This window comes from Papio anubis, chromosome 14 (assembly GCF_008728515.1).
Source record: "Papio anubis isolate 15944 chromosome 14, Panubis1.0, whole genome shotgun sequence".
NCBI classification, from domain to species: Eukaryota; Metazoa; Chordata; class Mammalia; order Primates; family Cercopithecidae; genus Papio; species Papio anubis.
Window position 1 is genome coordinate 69,422,158 of NC_044989.1, and position 16,072 is coordinate 69,438,229.

The 16,072-nt window shown below is 39.1% G+C and overlaps 1 protein-coding gene across 3 annotated transcripts in view; it reads left to right on the plus strand.

Moving 5' to 3' along the window:
- ANTXR1 (ANTXR cell adhesion molecule 1) overlaps positions 1-16,072 on the plus strand; it is a 237,863-nt gene that overhangs the window by 82,349 nt on the left and 139,442 nt on the right. For all 3 annotated transcript variants that reach the window (XM_021924899.2, XM_009184349.4, XM_009184350.4), the window contains exon 10: positions 7,296-7,394. In XM_021924899.2, coding sequence (XP_021780591.2) covers positions 7,296-7,394 — 99 coding nt within the window. The remainder of the gene's footprint in view (positions 1-7,295; positions 7,395-16,072) is intronic.

Below are 16,072 nucleotides of genomic sequence, written 5' to 3' on the forward strand. Positions count from 1 at the left end.
AAAATATATGAACACAAAAATGTATAAGACTTAGTCCCAAATCCACCCACACCCCTATGAAACTCACAGTTCACTCTGGGAGATCATCATATGTTCAAATAAATTACAAAACCATGCAGTAAGCACTGTAGCAGAGGTCTGCTTACAGAGTAGTGAGAGCACTAATGAGATGCCTGTGCAATGAGGAAAAACTGAAGTCATCACAGAGACTAAGGCCAGGAATTGTGATACTCACAAGAGCATCTTTAGATATTTGGAGGATTCCCATGCAGAAAGAAATTATTAGGCGTATTATGTATATCTCCAGGAGACCACCATGGAGGGGTTGGGGAGGAATTCAGTGAGGCAGAGTTTGGCTTACCACATGCAACTTGTACAACTAAAGCTTTCCAACAATGGAGTGGACGGTCTGAGCTCTCCCCCCATGTGAGCAGTAGCAGAAGGGCCATCTGTAAGCAGATGCTATCTGGTGAAAACCTCCTCTGAGTCTCCTTTACAGCTTCAGATTTCTAAAAGATTTAAATCAGTTTCCACTAAGGTATTAATGGCTGATTATTTCTCAATAACTGAGGAAACCAGTATTCCTGGAACTGTTTTGCATTTTTAACTGGAACTCTTAATGGGGAGAGGGAGTGGAGAGAATATCTAATCTGCTGCCATCAAAAAGAATTCGGGCCGGGCCCAGTGGCTCACGCCTGTAATCCAGCACTTTTGAGGCCAAAGCAGGCGGATCTCGAGGTCGGGACATCAAGACCATCCTGGCTAACACGGTGAAACCCCGTCTCCACCAAAAATACAAAAAATTAGCTGGACATGGTGGCGAGCTCCTGTAGTCCCAGCTACTCGGGAGCCTGAGGCAGGAGAATGGTGTGAACCCGGGAGGCGGAGCTTGCAGTGAGCCGAGATCGCGCCACTGCACTCCAGCCTGGGCGATAGAGCAAGACTCCGTCTCAAAAAAAGAAAAAAAAGAAAGAAAGAAATCAAAAAGAATTTCAATCACTGCATTGCTGAACATATATAAGGAGAGAGAACCTTCCCAGAACTCCTCCACTCTCAGAGGTTATAAACTGGCAGCCTACAAGTCCTATCTGATCTGCATATATATTCTTCTTCATACTGCATTTTTTTACTTAAATTTATTGCTAACATTTAGAAAATCGAATTTCACCTAAAAATACAGATTTTCATCTTGTCTTGAAAAATCAGAACTGACAACACTGAACCTGTATTTATTACAAGTTAATGATTATTGAGGACTGAATCACTTCCTTTAAAAGAAGCATATACACTTTCCAGTTCACGGTACTCCTCACCACTCCCCATTGTCACCCCAGTACCCAGGCCAAGCATGTGGCTGCCATTCAGCATGGTGCTTATGTCACTGTATTTACAGTCCCTGTTCCAAAACATGCAGGAAGTCACCTGCTATGTGGAAACCCTTTGTAGCAACTTTGACATTACTTGTATTTCAGTAATTCTGCTCCCAATATAGACTCTTTTTTAAAGTTTCTAAGTAAATATTTTTGCAGATTAGCCTCTGTTTAATTAAGAATATGGACCCATTTGGCCCTGCCTAATTTAGCTCCTCTCTGGAAAATGCACTGTGTGCCTGAGCACAATCTTTCTGTGGTCCCATTCAGTTGGCCTCCAACTTCCATAGTTCACAATGTGCTATGGAAGCAAGGATGCCAGGAAGGAACTAATTGGAATCAAGTGTGCAACTTGCCAACTGCTCTACACTTGAAGTTCCTGTACTCCAGAACCGGAAGAAAGTTATAATTAGCTCCTCACACTGTCATTTCAGCAGCAGTTGTATTTCTACTGTGTTTCCCACTGTTTCTGATAAAACTGGGTGAGTTGGCACAAAAAGAAAGACATTTAAGGCGTCATGTTTACCATTTGGAAATTTCGATGTTTAAAACAGACACATTCAAGCAATATCAGATAGTGGTGTATTTCTCTCACTTTTCATTGTTTTTCGAAGCATTCATTTCAAACCTTCGGTCACCTCTTCCAAATGGATTGTGTCATTCTCTGCTCAATCTTTCCTTTCATTTAAAGATATTTCTATGTAGAGGAAGGATTCTCATATACAAATACAAAACAGCACAACACTTTGGAAGAGTTTTGGCAGTTTCTTAAAAAATTAAATATACACCTACCATATGGCCCAGCCATTCCACTCTGAGGTTTTACCTAAGAGAAAAGGAAATCTATGTCCAAACAAAGAAAGACTTGTGCAGAAATATTCATAGCAACTCTATTTTTAATAGCCAAAAACAACTAAAATGTTCATCCACAGGTAGGTGGATAAACAAATTGTAGTTTACCTGTATGATGGACTAATTAATACTCAGCAATAAAAAGCAATAAACTATGTATAAATCTCAAAGTAATTGTGGATGTATCCTAAAATAATTGTGCTGAGTAAAAGAAGCCAGACAAGAAAATTACTTACTGAATGATCCTATTTACATAAAATTCCAGAAAATGCAAACTAATATACAGTTCCAGAGAGCAGACCAGTGGTTGTGTGGGAGTGGAGGTAGGGAGGGCTGGGAGGAGAGATTACAAAGCAACACAGGGAAACTTTTGGGGGTGACAGCTACACTCACTGTCTTGACTGTGGAATTGTCTTATGATTGTATACATACGTCAAAATTTATCAAATCATACACTTTATGTGCAAGTTATTGTATATCAATTATGCCTCACTAAAGTTATTATAAATTAAAAGCTATAACTGAAAAAAGTTCTAGAACAATTCAGGCATCAGAAAGCACCCATTATATGTCAGTCCCTACATTTTATTTTTGATGTTCTATGCCACATTAAGCATCTAAGAGGAGAGCAAATTCAAACTGACTCACAAGATGAAATATCACTAACAATAATTTGGCACAAAAGTCTTGGGTGACCAGAACAAGTGGAGAATATACAGATACCTCATTTTCAGACAGAGTGAATGATATGCAATCTTTATTGAGGTCATCTCAAAGCTATGTGTTCCACATTTCCAAAAAGAAAAAAGGAAACCAAAGAAATAAAAGGAGAGAACAGAATGGAATAAGTCTATCAAACTACTTACTGACCTTATTTTTTCTTTTTTTAAATTGAGCTATATTTTACCTACTATAAAAATCACCCTTTTAAACGGTACAATTCAGGCCAGGAGTGGTGGCTCACACCTGTAATCCTAGCATTTTGGGAGGCTGAGGCGGGTGGATCACTTGAGGTCAGGAGTTTGAAACCAGCCTGGCCAACAGGGTAAAACCCCATGTCTACTAAAAATACAAAAATTAGCCTGGTGTGGTGGCATACACCTATAATTCCAGCTACTCGGGAGGCTGAGGCAGGAGAATAGCTTGAACTTAGGAGGCAGAGGTTGCAGTGAGCCAAGATCATGCCACTGTACTCCAGTCTAGGTGACAGAGTGAGACTGCGTCTAAATAAATAAAGGTAAAATAAAAAGTATAATTCAGTGGTTTTTAATATATCACAAAGTTGTACAACTATGATAACTATCTAATTCCAGAAGAAACCTTATACCCATTAAGCAGTTATTGCCCCATTTCTTCCTCCCTCCGGTCCTGGCAGCCACTAATCTACTTTCTGTCTCTGCAGATTTGCGAATCTGGACATATCTTACAAAGGGAGTCATGCAATATGTGGCCTTTTGTATTTAGCTTCTTTTATTTAGCATAATGTTTTCAAGGTTCATCCATGTCATAGCATGTATGAGAATTTGATTTCTTGTGATGGCTGAATAATATTCCATTTTATAGAAATGCCATGCTCATCAGTTGATGAACATTTAGGTTATTTCCATTTTTTGGCTGCTTTTAATAATGCCACTGTGAACGTTAATGTATAAGTTTTTGTGTGGACATAACTTTCAATTATCTTGGGTATATGTCTAGGAGTGGAATTTGGGGGACGTAAGGTCACTATGTTTAACTTTGTAGAAGAACTGCCAAACTATTTTTCAAAGCGGCCACAGCATTTTACATTTCCACCAGAAATGTATGTGGGTTATAATTTCTTCACCAGCAGATGCTATTGTCCGTCTCTTTTTTTTTCAGCCATCGTAGTGAGTATGAAGTAATATCTCCATATGGTTGTGGTTTGTATTTCCATGTGACTAATGATGTTGAACATCTTTTCATTCATGGACCTTATTAAGCCTCAGAAAACAAACAGGATTAGACCTGGCTGGGACCTGAATAAATGACCACCTTATCCTTCCCCTTTATTCTCTTTCTATGCCAAGATATGTTATTTATTCAATCACTCAGTGAGCTCATCCTGAGACTGACTCAGTCCTGGGTTAAGGCACAGCCCAGCATTCAGAAGAAGTAGAAATGTTGGCCTCTGCCATTAGGAAGCTTTCATTGTAATTGGCAATAACAGTGACAAAAGAATATAGATCTTAAGGGAACCTTAAAGGATATATAACTAAAAAGATTAAATCAAAGACCATTTTCAGGTGGAAAATTCCTCCCTAAAGCCCTGCAATCTTGAGGTACTTCTTATAGGAGCTGTAAGCCAACATACAAGTTGCCTGAAAACACAGCTGTACATATTTTGAAAGGTGGGTTCGGGGCTTTGTAGATTAGTGGAATTAAATCAGTGTCCTGTTTCTAGTGTGTCCTGGTTTTCACTTACTGGCAGATTCATTCAAAAGGGTTTTGTTATATAACGTCTATGTGTGAAGAGCTGACATTCTAGTCAGGCTGTCGGGCCAGATGTTTGGGCTCTTCTGGTAACCAAATGTGTGCACTAACACAGAAACCCTATCGGGCAGGATGGGAGCTCGCCTCTGCCTGGGTGCACTCCCCAGAGCATCATTGCCTCCATCTTCTGCCCTCGCTTAGGGGGTTAAATTGTTTGGTTTCCACCATTGCCACATCATGGATTCCTGCTGTCTTTCTTCCTAAACTCCCTGAGGTCGGGCCAAGCAGACATGCAGGCAGCCTCTTTTATAGAGGATTTAGCAACTCAACTGGTAATGTTAGAACATGGTGTTAGAGAATAGAGTTTGGCATGTGGCCTGCATTTCCACAGTCTTCTTTTCCTCTGCTGATCTTTCAGGAAACAAGAGAAGTAGGCACAGCAGTGAGGCAGAAAATATTTGGAATCAGCAAAAACGTCAAACGACAGATGTCTGTATGTCTGGCATTCAAAATGGACACAGAAATAGGTTTCTATAGGCTTAACTGAGCAAATAAGAGAAGACAAGATTCTTCTACAAATGCTTGACACGTACTAAATTGCTTATTGAGCCAACCGAGGAATCTGTCAGGTGCCTGACAGACATCTAAAGAAAACTACTAAGCCCATCTTTCTAAATGTAGCAATTGTGCATTTGCATCAACATGTCTATATAAATCCTTCATAGTCATAGGACTTATGCTCCTGAAAAAACCATAGGCCCATCACCTTAACTTTTGGATATGAGTCCCAGTTTTTCTGCTTTACTAATGACATGACTCTGGGCAAGTCATTCAAAATGTCACAATCTCCATTTCCTTATTGTGAAGGTCTCTTCTACTTCTAAAAAGCATTCTTTTCTAACTTGTACTCCTTGTGGCACATGTAGTGCCTCTGCATTCTTTTACTTAAATTTCAGTTTCTTGCTTCACATCCAGGCCTGCTCCACTTTTCTGCAAAATCAGCAAACCTGCCTAAAATTAAAATAAAATAAGCTTTAAAAAAAATCACAACTTCAACTCCTAAATGATTCATCTGTCAGAAGGCAATGAGTCCCCATTTTCGCATGGTGGTTCAGAAGAGAATGGCTGAGTTCTAAAGGCATGGCATTTGGTGCCTAACAGACCTCGATTCCAGTTCTGATTCTGACAGTTACCAGCTGTGGGATCTTGGACAAATTACTTAACTTCACTAAGATCAGTTTTCTCATCTGTACCTCCCCAGGCTGTGGTGAGGTTTAAATGACTCAGACATGTACAATATTTCACAGAGGGCCTGGCTCACATTGAGGGAGCAATTAGCATTAGTTATTATTGTCTTGGCAAACATGACCTCTAAATCAGTTTCCTGGGAATGAAGGTGGCATACACTCACGACATTTATTAAACTTTGAGAGTCCCATATACTAATTCTCTAATTTCATTCTTCCTCCAACAAAAAGTCAACATTTAGACAGCAATGTACTGTTTAAGATCCACATTCACAAACGCTGCATTTTTTCCTCTGACCTTTAGTCTATTTCTCTTGTGATATTCCACATAGCATTATCCCAATCCCCAATTTGTAGATACAAAAGGATGATTGATAAAAGGGAAAAAAGTGGAACACTGTCCATTAGATACCAACAAACTTAAGCAAATATTCCCAAACATTTAGCCAACTAATTATTGGTTTTTTTCCATGTTAGGACTATTGTAAAGGATAGTGGTTTTTACTTAATGACGATTTTATTCATGTGTATTAATCAAACATACGTTATGCCAATGAGAAATTAATATGCAGGCTAGCAAGATATATGATCTCTTCTATGCAGAGACAAATGAGTACTACACTGAGGGGCTGATATCAATTCAAGTAGGTAGTACTTGGCAACTGAGCGCTGCTAAGCAAGACTGTGATTCATTCCTAAGTACAATCATTCCTACCTAGCCTATGTAGTGCTACTGTGTGCCCAGCAGAGATAGGAGTGCCATAGTGGTATCAAACAACTCCTGACTTAAAGGAATGTTTTTCCAGCTGGGGGAGAAAAGACAAGAAAACAACACCAGACCATACGTAATGACAATCCTACACTGTTCAGGACAAGTTGTGAATGCCCTAAGGCAGTGACTTTCTAAAATGTAGGCACTGTGGGCTCTTAAGAAATCCTTTCAGAGGAGTACAATGTGTAAAACAGACACAGAGGAGGTGAGTTGACTAAAGAGGAAGTGGAGGGCCCCTCCCCTGTGGCTCCCTCTGGCTACAGAGATCACAGATTTTCAAACTGCCTGGACTTGAATATTGGCTAAGATTTGAATGGACAGAGAGGAGGGAGGAAGGCTTTCGGGTTAGGAGGACCAGTAAGCCCAAAGATAAAAGGGTGGGAATTCAAATAAGAAGTGATAGGCCCTCCTCGGGACACCTAGTGAGGATGTACTGGTAAGTTGTGAAAGGAACCCACCTGGTTGCTTTTGGTTTTCAACCTAAATTAATTTTTGAATATTTTAAGCCTGGTGAAATAGTGAACAAATGCTGTAAATCAGGGCAGATGGGAAGCTTAAGGTTATTGGTCAAGTAATGAGTCTTGTCATTATTCTTTATTTCAGAGTCATTTCAAGTTGTCGTGAGAGGAAATGGCTTCCGACATGCCCGCAACGTGGACAGGGTCCTCTGCAGCTTCAAGATCAATGACTCGGTCACACTCAGTAAGTCCTTGCAGAGTCCATGGGTTTCTTCAACTGGCTTCAGAGAAGGGAATTCCCAGCCCTGCTTCCAGCAAGGCCACATACATGAAACCAGCAGAAAAGAGTCTTCTTTGCTAGAAAGACCCGTAGCAAGGGCATAGTGAGCCCCTACAGTGGTTCCAGTCAGAAAAGGCACCCCCTGGGTGGGCATAGTCCCATGGGCATCCAGCTTGGTAAGCAGAGCAAGGCTGGACTTGAGCCCCCGTCCTCCACAAAACACAGAGCCACAAGTCCCAGCCCTGCAGCAGCCCTCAGGAAGCAGCGGGACACTGGTTTCCTTGTCCCCTGCCATCTACCAAGTGGCTCACTCTCAGGTGGCAGTGCTGGTGATGGTTAATTAGGGCTGGAGAAATGTGAGGCGTCTTAACAAAGTATTGGGACTTTTAAGGGTAAGTGTGAAAAAGGGATGGTCTAAATGCATTAATCTGGAATAAACCGAAAACCAAACCGTTAGGCTTGCACATGTAGATTGTGCAGCTTTTTTCAATCTGGATGGTTCTTGTGTGGAGTAGCCAAGAAACTCTCATCATGGTGAATATCTTACATGAAATACAGGAATATGGAAGTAAAACTAAGTGCATTTCATGAGAAAAAATGAATTATCATAACATTGGCTTCTTCATGAGACATTTGTAGCAGTCAAGTTCCTAATTTAAAGATGTGTGTGATTCATGTGGTTGACCAGGAGAGATGGGGAAGATGATTATATGAGGGACAGATGCCAGAAGCACTGGTTATGATTTGGATCTGGCATCCCTCACACAGATAATTATTTATTCCACATCTGTAGTGATAACCGTCATAATATATTGCATTTTCTGTAATGCTATGTACCTTCTAAATGCTTCACATCTTTTTGCTACAACAGCCCTGAGAGGTAGAGAGAGCAAGGAGGAGAGGAGGACACACATTTGTTGACTAATCACTCCCACTAATTTTCTCCTCCTGATAGCTGTTTTTGTGTGTTTTTTGTTTTTGTTTGTTTGTTTGTTTGTTTGTTTGTTTTTGGAGTCTGATTTTGCTTTTGTTGCCCAGGCTGGAGTGCAATGGCACAATCTCAGCTCACTGCAACCTCCGCCTCCCAAGTTCAAGTGATTCTCCTATCTCAGCCTCCCAAGTAGCTAGGATTACAGGTGTGCACCACTACACCCAGCTAATTTTTTTTTTATTTTTAGTAGAGACGGGGTTCATCATGTTGGCCAGGCTGGTCTCGAACTCCTGACCTCAGTTGATCCACCCGCCTTGGCCTCCCAAAGTGCTGGGATTACAGGTGTGAGCCACCGCACCTGGCTACTGATAGCCTTTTAAAGGAGGTTATCTTGTTTTTAAAGAAGAATTGAAGGGGTGTGGATATTTCCTTCTTGACATCATAAAACCCACTTTAGTAGTTAAACAGACACATGCTGTGGCTTCCTCACAAACATCTGGAATTCCTGGCCTTGGAGTAATTCCAAACATTGGAAACATTCAGTTAGTTTTCTTAATATTTGGAAATGCTCTCACAGATCCAAAAAGTACGTGCTATTTGAAAACATTCTGAAATATCCCTGAGTAGTCACAGTGTGAAAGTTGGACATGCATCCCCAGCAGAGTTCTTTTCTCTCCCTTTCAATTGCGATGTCGCTTAAGTCCCCCTTTTCTCTCTTTAACCAAAATCCCAAGTCTAACATCAGAAACTCCTGAGGGTTAAACTCAAAGACATCAATACCTTCCAAAGAAGACTTCCCAGACAAGCGGGCTTTCAGGCCCAAGCTCTCTGAAGATACATGGAAGTGGGCTGGGGAGAGAGAGAATCTACGCTATGTGCTGTTGCTCAAAGGTTACACAAGATGCTGTATTAAATAAGATGAGGCCAGGCACGGTGGCTCATGCCTGTAATCCCAGCACTTTGGGAGGCTGAGGTGGGTGTATGGCCTGAGCTCAGGAGTTCGAGACCAGCCTGGGCAACATGGTGAAACCTTGTCTCTACCAAAAATACAAAAAATTAACTGGGTGTGGTGGTGCACACCTATGGTCCCCAGCTACTCAGGAGCCTGAGGCTGGAGGATCACTTGAGGCCAGGAGGCAGAGGTTGCAGTGAACTGAAATCATGCCACTATACTCCAGCCTCGGTGACAGAGTGAGACCCCATCTAAATAGTAATAGGAAGAAGATGAAATGCAAATTCACTATGGATTTGTAAAGTGAGTACTCGAAGGCCTATCTTCCAACTTCTCCGTGAAATTGTATTTCTTTCTTGGGAAACCAGTCCATCCTCTCTCTCCTTTCTTCCTTTCCTAATATATAGTTGCAAACATATGCACAGGCTTGTCACCTCATTCATATTCAAAAAGAAATAGAGGTTGTTGGGGTAGGGATTTGGCTTAAATCACAAACCCATGCCTTTAGCACAATGCCAACAGTTTGGAGAAAATGAAGGCAGTGATTTGATCATATTCTGTGCTGTAAGCAACACCCAGAAACTCAAGCGTACAGCTATTAAAAATATTCTAAGGGGAAAAATAGTGTTTGAGGAAAACACTTGGCCTTTAGTTAGTAATTCACCTGTTCATTTCCATGCAGAAAATAATATGAACAAGAACCTGTGGAGGAAGAAAAGATGAGCAAATTTTAAAATGCAGCACATTTACATCTACATTTTTCTGTCAACTTTATAAATGTCATAGTTTCCACTGATTCCTCCCTATAAAATAAAATACACTTAGATTCCTTTACCTTTCCCATTTTCCTTCCCCACCTCTATACCCCAAGTTTTAAAATGTTATCTGTTCTTATTTTTATATCACATATTTCTTTTTTCGAGATTCTTTTTCCTAAGTGCAGCATTGAATTTTGTGACAAAAAGAGAACATAAGTGATATTGTTAATGAGAAAGACTTAATTGAAGGCCCAATAATGAAGCTAAGGCTGTGTGACTCTAGCCACTTCAAACATGAGGCCAACCTCAGGGTCTTCAGCAAATAATGCAATAGCAAGCTACGTGAAGCAAAATCTGTCAAAAGAACAAATTTAAAATTATGTGGGTAGTGGGAGATATTAATATGATTTTTCAAGTCTTAGAACTTAATTTAAAAATTAAAGATCTGGAGCATGTATCTTTATGCTCTAAAGATATAGGGCATATAATACTTTTTTAAATGACTGTGAACAACTTTGCAAATTGATCATTCTAAGACATGAATAAAAATACCAGTAGATTAATGCCAAAAGTAGAAATTGTTTAGACACATTCTTAGATGATAAGCATAACCAGAAAATAGGTTAATACATGCTTCTCTCCCAATTTCCTTGCATTTGCTTAAAAAATCAACCACTTAGAAATCGAAGACAGTTTCTAGATTTGTGGTCAACAAAACAGATCCAAAATTCTGGATAAAATATGATTTTTCAAATTATATCGTGTGGCCTCACTCAAAGGAAAGAAGTGGGAATCTCCAAGTACAGGAAACGAAATGGGAATAAAAACCCAAGTTAAGAAACAAAGTCACAGGGGCTCCAGGCCAGGCTGCAGGCTGTGATCCCGATGCTGATGCAGATACAGGACACCAGATCTCAGGTCTGTGCCAAGGCATCACACAAAAGCAGAGCCCCCTGCAGAAATCAGGCTCCAGCAAGCTACACCAAGCATTTAATTGGACAAGGAAGCAGGCAGGGGATGCAAATCCACAGGTGTAATGATGTTACACCCCCCATGTGATACAGAAGCACCAAATCAAGAAACTAGCCCCAGAATAGGTCCACGACCTTCCTGATCTCTGTGGCCCTACACAGGCCATGCAGCTTCACCCTGTGGAAGGCTTCCACATGGTCCACACCCACAGCATGCCTGCAGCAAACAACCCCCTAAAGGTGGGCTGATGGCACACAATGACAAACCATGTCAAGATGAATGAAACAAACAGAACAAGCACAAAGGGAGGATCAGAGAGCAAATTTGAAAGAGAATGGAAAATAAACGTGTTTAAAATGTATAAAGAGATCAAACAGATCATAGGGGAAAGAATACTCATCAAAAGCAGATTTGCAGAAGAACTGAGTGTAAATTCTAGTTTTGAAAAAGTTGATTCACTGAAATAAAACTTCATGGATGGACTAAACAGTGTAATTAGACACAGATGAACATGAACTATATGAACGAGAAGGGAATTTGAGGAAGTTTCATCCCGTCCCCCAATCAAAGCACCAAATCCAGATTTTTTTCACCTGAGTTTTACCAAGTTTTAAGGGACAAATGACCCATATCACATATGTACTCTTCCAGAGGAAAGAAATAAAGAAAATGTTTTGTTTGGTTTTGTTTTTTGAGACAGGGTCTGGCTCTGTCGCCCAGGCTGGAGTGCAGCGGCACAATCTCTGCTCACTGTAACCTCTGCCTCGCAGGCTCAAGCAGTCCTCCCACCTTAGCTTCCTGAGTAGCTGGGACCACAGATGTGAGCCACCACACCTGGCTAATTTTTGTATTTTTTGTAGGGATGGGGTTTCACCATGTTGCCTAGGCTGGTCTCGAACTCCTGGGCTCAAGCTATCCACCCACCTCAGCCTCCTAAAATGCTGGAATTACAAGTGTGGGCCACCACACCCAGCCAAGAAAAAGCATATAAATTCATTCTATGATAATAACATAATCTTGGTTTAAAAAAAAACAAAACTGGACACAGACACTAAAAGTAGAGAATATTTGAGATCAAGCTCACTAATGACAAACATCTAAATCAAATATTGGCAAACACAATCCAGCAATGTATTTAAAAAGGACCAAGATAGCTAAGACAATTTTGAAGACAGAGGGGGAATTTGTTTCTCATATAGCAAAAGTTACTGATGCCAGGAAGATATTAAAATTCATTATCTGTTCCTAATTTTTTTAAAAAAATATTTCTAGTAAACTACGAATAGGATAAGACTCCTTTAACATAAAAATGTATCTGCATATTTGAATTCAAAACTCAGTATCATTCTAATAAAAAAATCACTATGTAGAGGAATTCACTTTAAAGTTCAGAAGAAAAAAGCGGAACAATCCATTTCACCACCATTATCTAATATTGATCTGAAAGTTCTAGCAGCACTGTCCAATAGAACTTTCTATAATGATGGAAATGTTCTAAGATGGTAGCCACAAGCCCCATGTGGCTGCTGGGCATTTGATATGTGGCTAGTGCAACTGAGGAGCTGAATTAGTAATTTCATTTAATTTTTATTAACTTAAATGCAAATAGCCACATGTGGCTGGTGACTACCATATTAGACAATGCTATGAACATTATAATAACACCAGAAATCTGATGATAGATATAATACAGGCAAAGCAGCCAAACGTCATTGCTCTAAAATAATGCTTGTGTCTTCCTGGAAAACTAGAGAGTGAACCGAACTACTAGGCTACTGAGAGGGTAATTAAGTTGGATGACTTCAAAATAAATACGTTGCTTATAACAATCAGTAGCTTTGCTAGTGTTCAGCAATGACAATTAGAAAACATCACAAGAAAAATATAGCAACAACAAATAAATTTTTTAATTTATTTAACTTTCATTTTAAGTTCAGCAGTACAAGTGCAGGTTTGTTACATAAGTAAACTTGTGTCATGGAGATTTGTTGTACAGATTGTTTCATCACCCAGGTATTAAGCCTAGTACCCATTTTAGTTACTTTTCCTGATCCTCTCTCCTCCCACCCTCCACCCTCTAGTAGGCCCCAGTGTGTGTTATTCCCTTCTGTGTCCGTGTGTTCTCGTCATTTAGCTCCCACTTACAAGTGAGAGCATGCAGTATTTGGTTTTCTGTTCCTGCGTTAGTTTGCTAAGGATAATGGCCTCTAGCTCCAACCATGTTCCTGCAAAGGACATTATCTCATTCTTTTTCATGGCTGCATAGTATTCCATACTGTATATGTACCACATTTTCTTTATCCAGTCTATCATTGATGGGCAGACAAATAAAATGTAACAAGAACTAATTTAATCAAATTTGTAAAGACGTATATGATGAAAGTCACAAAACTTTCTGAGGGATATAAAGAAAGTGTGAAGAGTTAGAAAGCCATAGACTCATGGCATAGTTACAAGCTCTGGAGCCAGACCACCAGGGAAAAAGAGTCCTGGCTCTGTCATATCTAGCTGTGCGACGGTGACATCTTATTTAACATTTCCATGCCTCAGTTTCTCTCTCTGTAAAATGAGTATGGCGATAATAGCCATACTATGTCTTGGATTGTTATGAGGTTTAAATGTGGCAGGCGGGGCTTAGAATGGGGTCTGATGCACAGTTAAGAGTCAGTCAGTCAGTGTTGGCTGCTGGTATTACTGTATTATCATCACTGTTATTAAATGGAGCAGTAACTGGGTATTGAAAAGATATCAATTGTCTTCATATTAATATCTACTTTTATTACAATCCAAATGAAAATTCCAATGGGACTTTTTAAGTTAACAAAATAATTCTGAAGTTTATAAGGAAGAATAAACACACAAGAATAGCCAAGAAAAATGTGGAAACTTGCCCTAGCCAATTTTAAGATGTATAAAAAGGCTGCAGTAATTGGAACAATGTAAGATCACACCACAATAGGCGAACTGAGCATTGGAACAAAGCCCATAAACAGAACCAAACACTTAGGTGAATTTAGTATAAAATAAGGCAGCCTTTCGAATCTATAGGGAAAGAGTGGATTATTCAAAAAATGACATTGAGACAACCGGCTAACCCCTTGGAAAAACAATTAACTTCATTTTTAATCTCACGCCTTTCATTCAAACAAATTCCAGACGAAGGAAAAATTTTAATGGGACATAAAGTTGTAAAAATTCTAGAAGGAAACAAAAAAATTTATATAATCTTCCAGTTGGGAAGAATGTTTTAAACATGAAGGAGCATACCATGAAAGAAAAATTTGAATGTTTGAGCACATACTTTAAAATTCTCTTGTTAAACCCTACTACAATAAAAGAAATGGGAAACAAAATTGGAAAAATAGGATATATAACAAACACAGGGTCAATAAACTTAGTATAAAGACAATTCTTAAAATCAGTTTTAACAAAAAAGGTGAATACATCAGTCAGTAAAAGATATGCAAAGGAAATTTTTAAGAAAATAATGATTAATAAGCATGTAGAAAATGTTTCATATAACCAAGAAAATGCAAATTGAAAGAATCAATTGCCATTTTTACTTTGTGAATTGACAAAGATTAACAAAACTGCAATGCTCAATCTTGGAAACCTGTAGGAAAACAGGTGTTTTCATTCATCATCAGTGAGAGACCATTAAATCGTTAGGAAGACAATTTTTTAAATAAATCAACTGCTTTTATACATTTTTGACCCAGAATTTCAATTTCAGCTTCATCAAAAGGAGGTGACTGGGAATGTTTACAGAGACTTGGCCATAAGGATATTCATCACAATATTGCTTCTAATAGCAAAAGAAAAACTGGAAAGAACCAAGGGAATGAGGGAGAGAGGGAAAAGAAAAACGTCTAAAAGAAAAACATCTAAAAAGAAAAACCTAAATGTCTGACAATAGGTAATCTGTTACATAAGTTATACTTCACCCCTAAATAATTAAACAGTGTTGTAGAAGAATAATTACTAATGCTGGGAATGGGGAATGTTAATAATATAGCATTCTGTGTTGAAAATAAGTTACAGAACAATACACTGATACTATTTTTGTTTTTTAAACACACATATTTATATGCAGAGACTGGAAAGATATACATCAAAATGTCAACAGCCGTCACCTCTGAATGAGACCACTATTAATTTTTACTTTCTTCTTTCCATCTATCTGTGTTTTCTGAGTTATCTAGGATCATATGTCCCTGACGTAATGAGAAAAAAATCCACAAAATTGATTTAAAACTTAATTTTTAAATTCTTGCTAATTATTGAGGTCTAGAATACATCTTAAGTTTAACATTTGGTTAGTTCCTCAGTCACCAGGCTGAACTCTGCTGGACAAGAAAATATCTTGGAAATCTTCACACAAACTGTATTTACTCTGGCTGCACTTTTTCCTCCTTTAATATTCAGTGTACTATGCCAAGAAAAGATACATTTTCAACTGGAGATCCACTTTCAGAGAGATTCAAATGCTAAAAAGGAGACACTGGAGTATGAGCTGAGAAGTGATCCATTTTATGCACTGTAAATTAAAAATGGACGTTTCACTAATGCAATCATGAAAAACATGCTAGACTATGCTGGTGTTGCATGGAGACGCATGAGGTATGACTATAAACAAAAGAAACTGATTTTTAACAAACTCACTAAAATTGAGTTTATAGGCCATGTGAGAAATCAGATTCATGGTATTATAGGCATACTTTATTTTTTGATGCAAAATTTTATCTCTCAACTTGATCTTCCATCCTATTCACCAGGCATGGCTCTGGTTTACTTTTGCACACTCTCAAAGGATAAAGCTCTGTCCCATTTGAACGTATTTCCCCAAACTGAACATCAGTCAGGGAGGCAGTTCTAGGAGTTCCGAAGAGGGGGCTCAACTTCCTAGGGGGAAGAGAGACAACACTCCTTCAAACGTAGATGTTCCAGAGGGGGTTGTTTTCAAAAACCTGCCCAATTTTCCAGAAACTGTACTTCATCTTAGAAAACACCTGGGCTGCAGGGCTGCTGT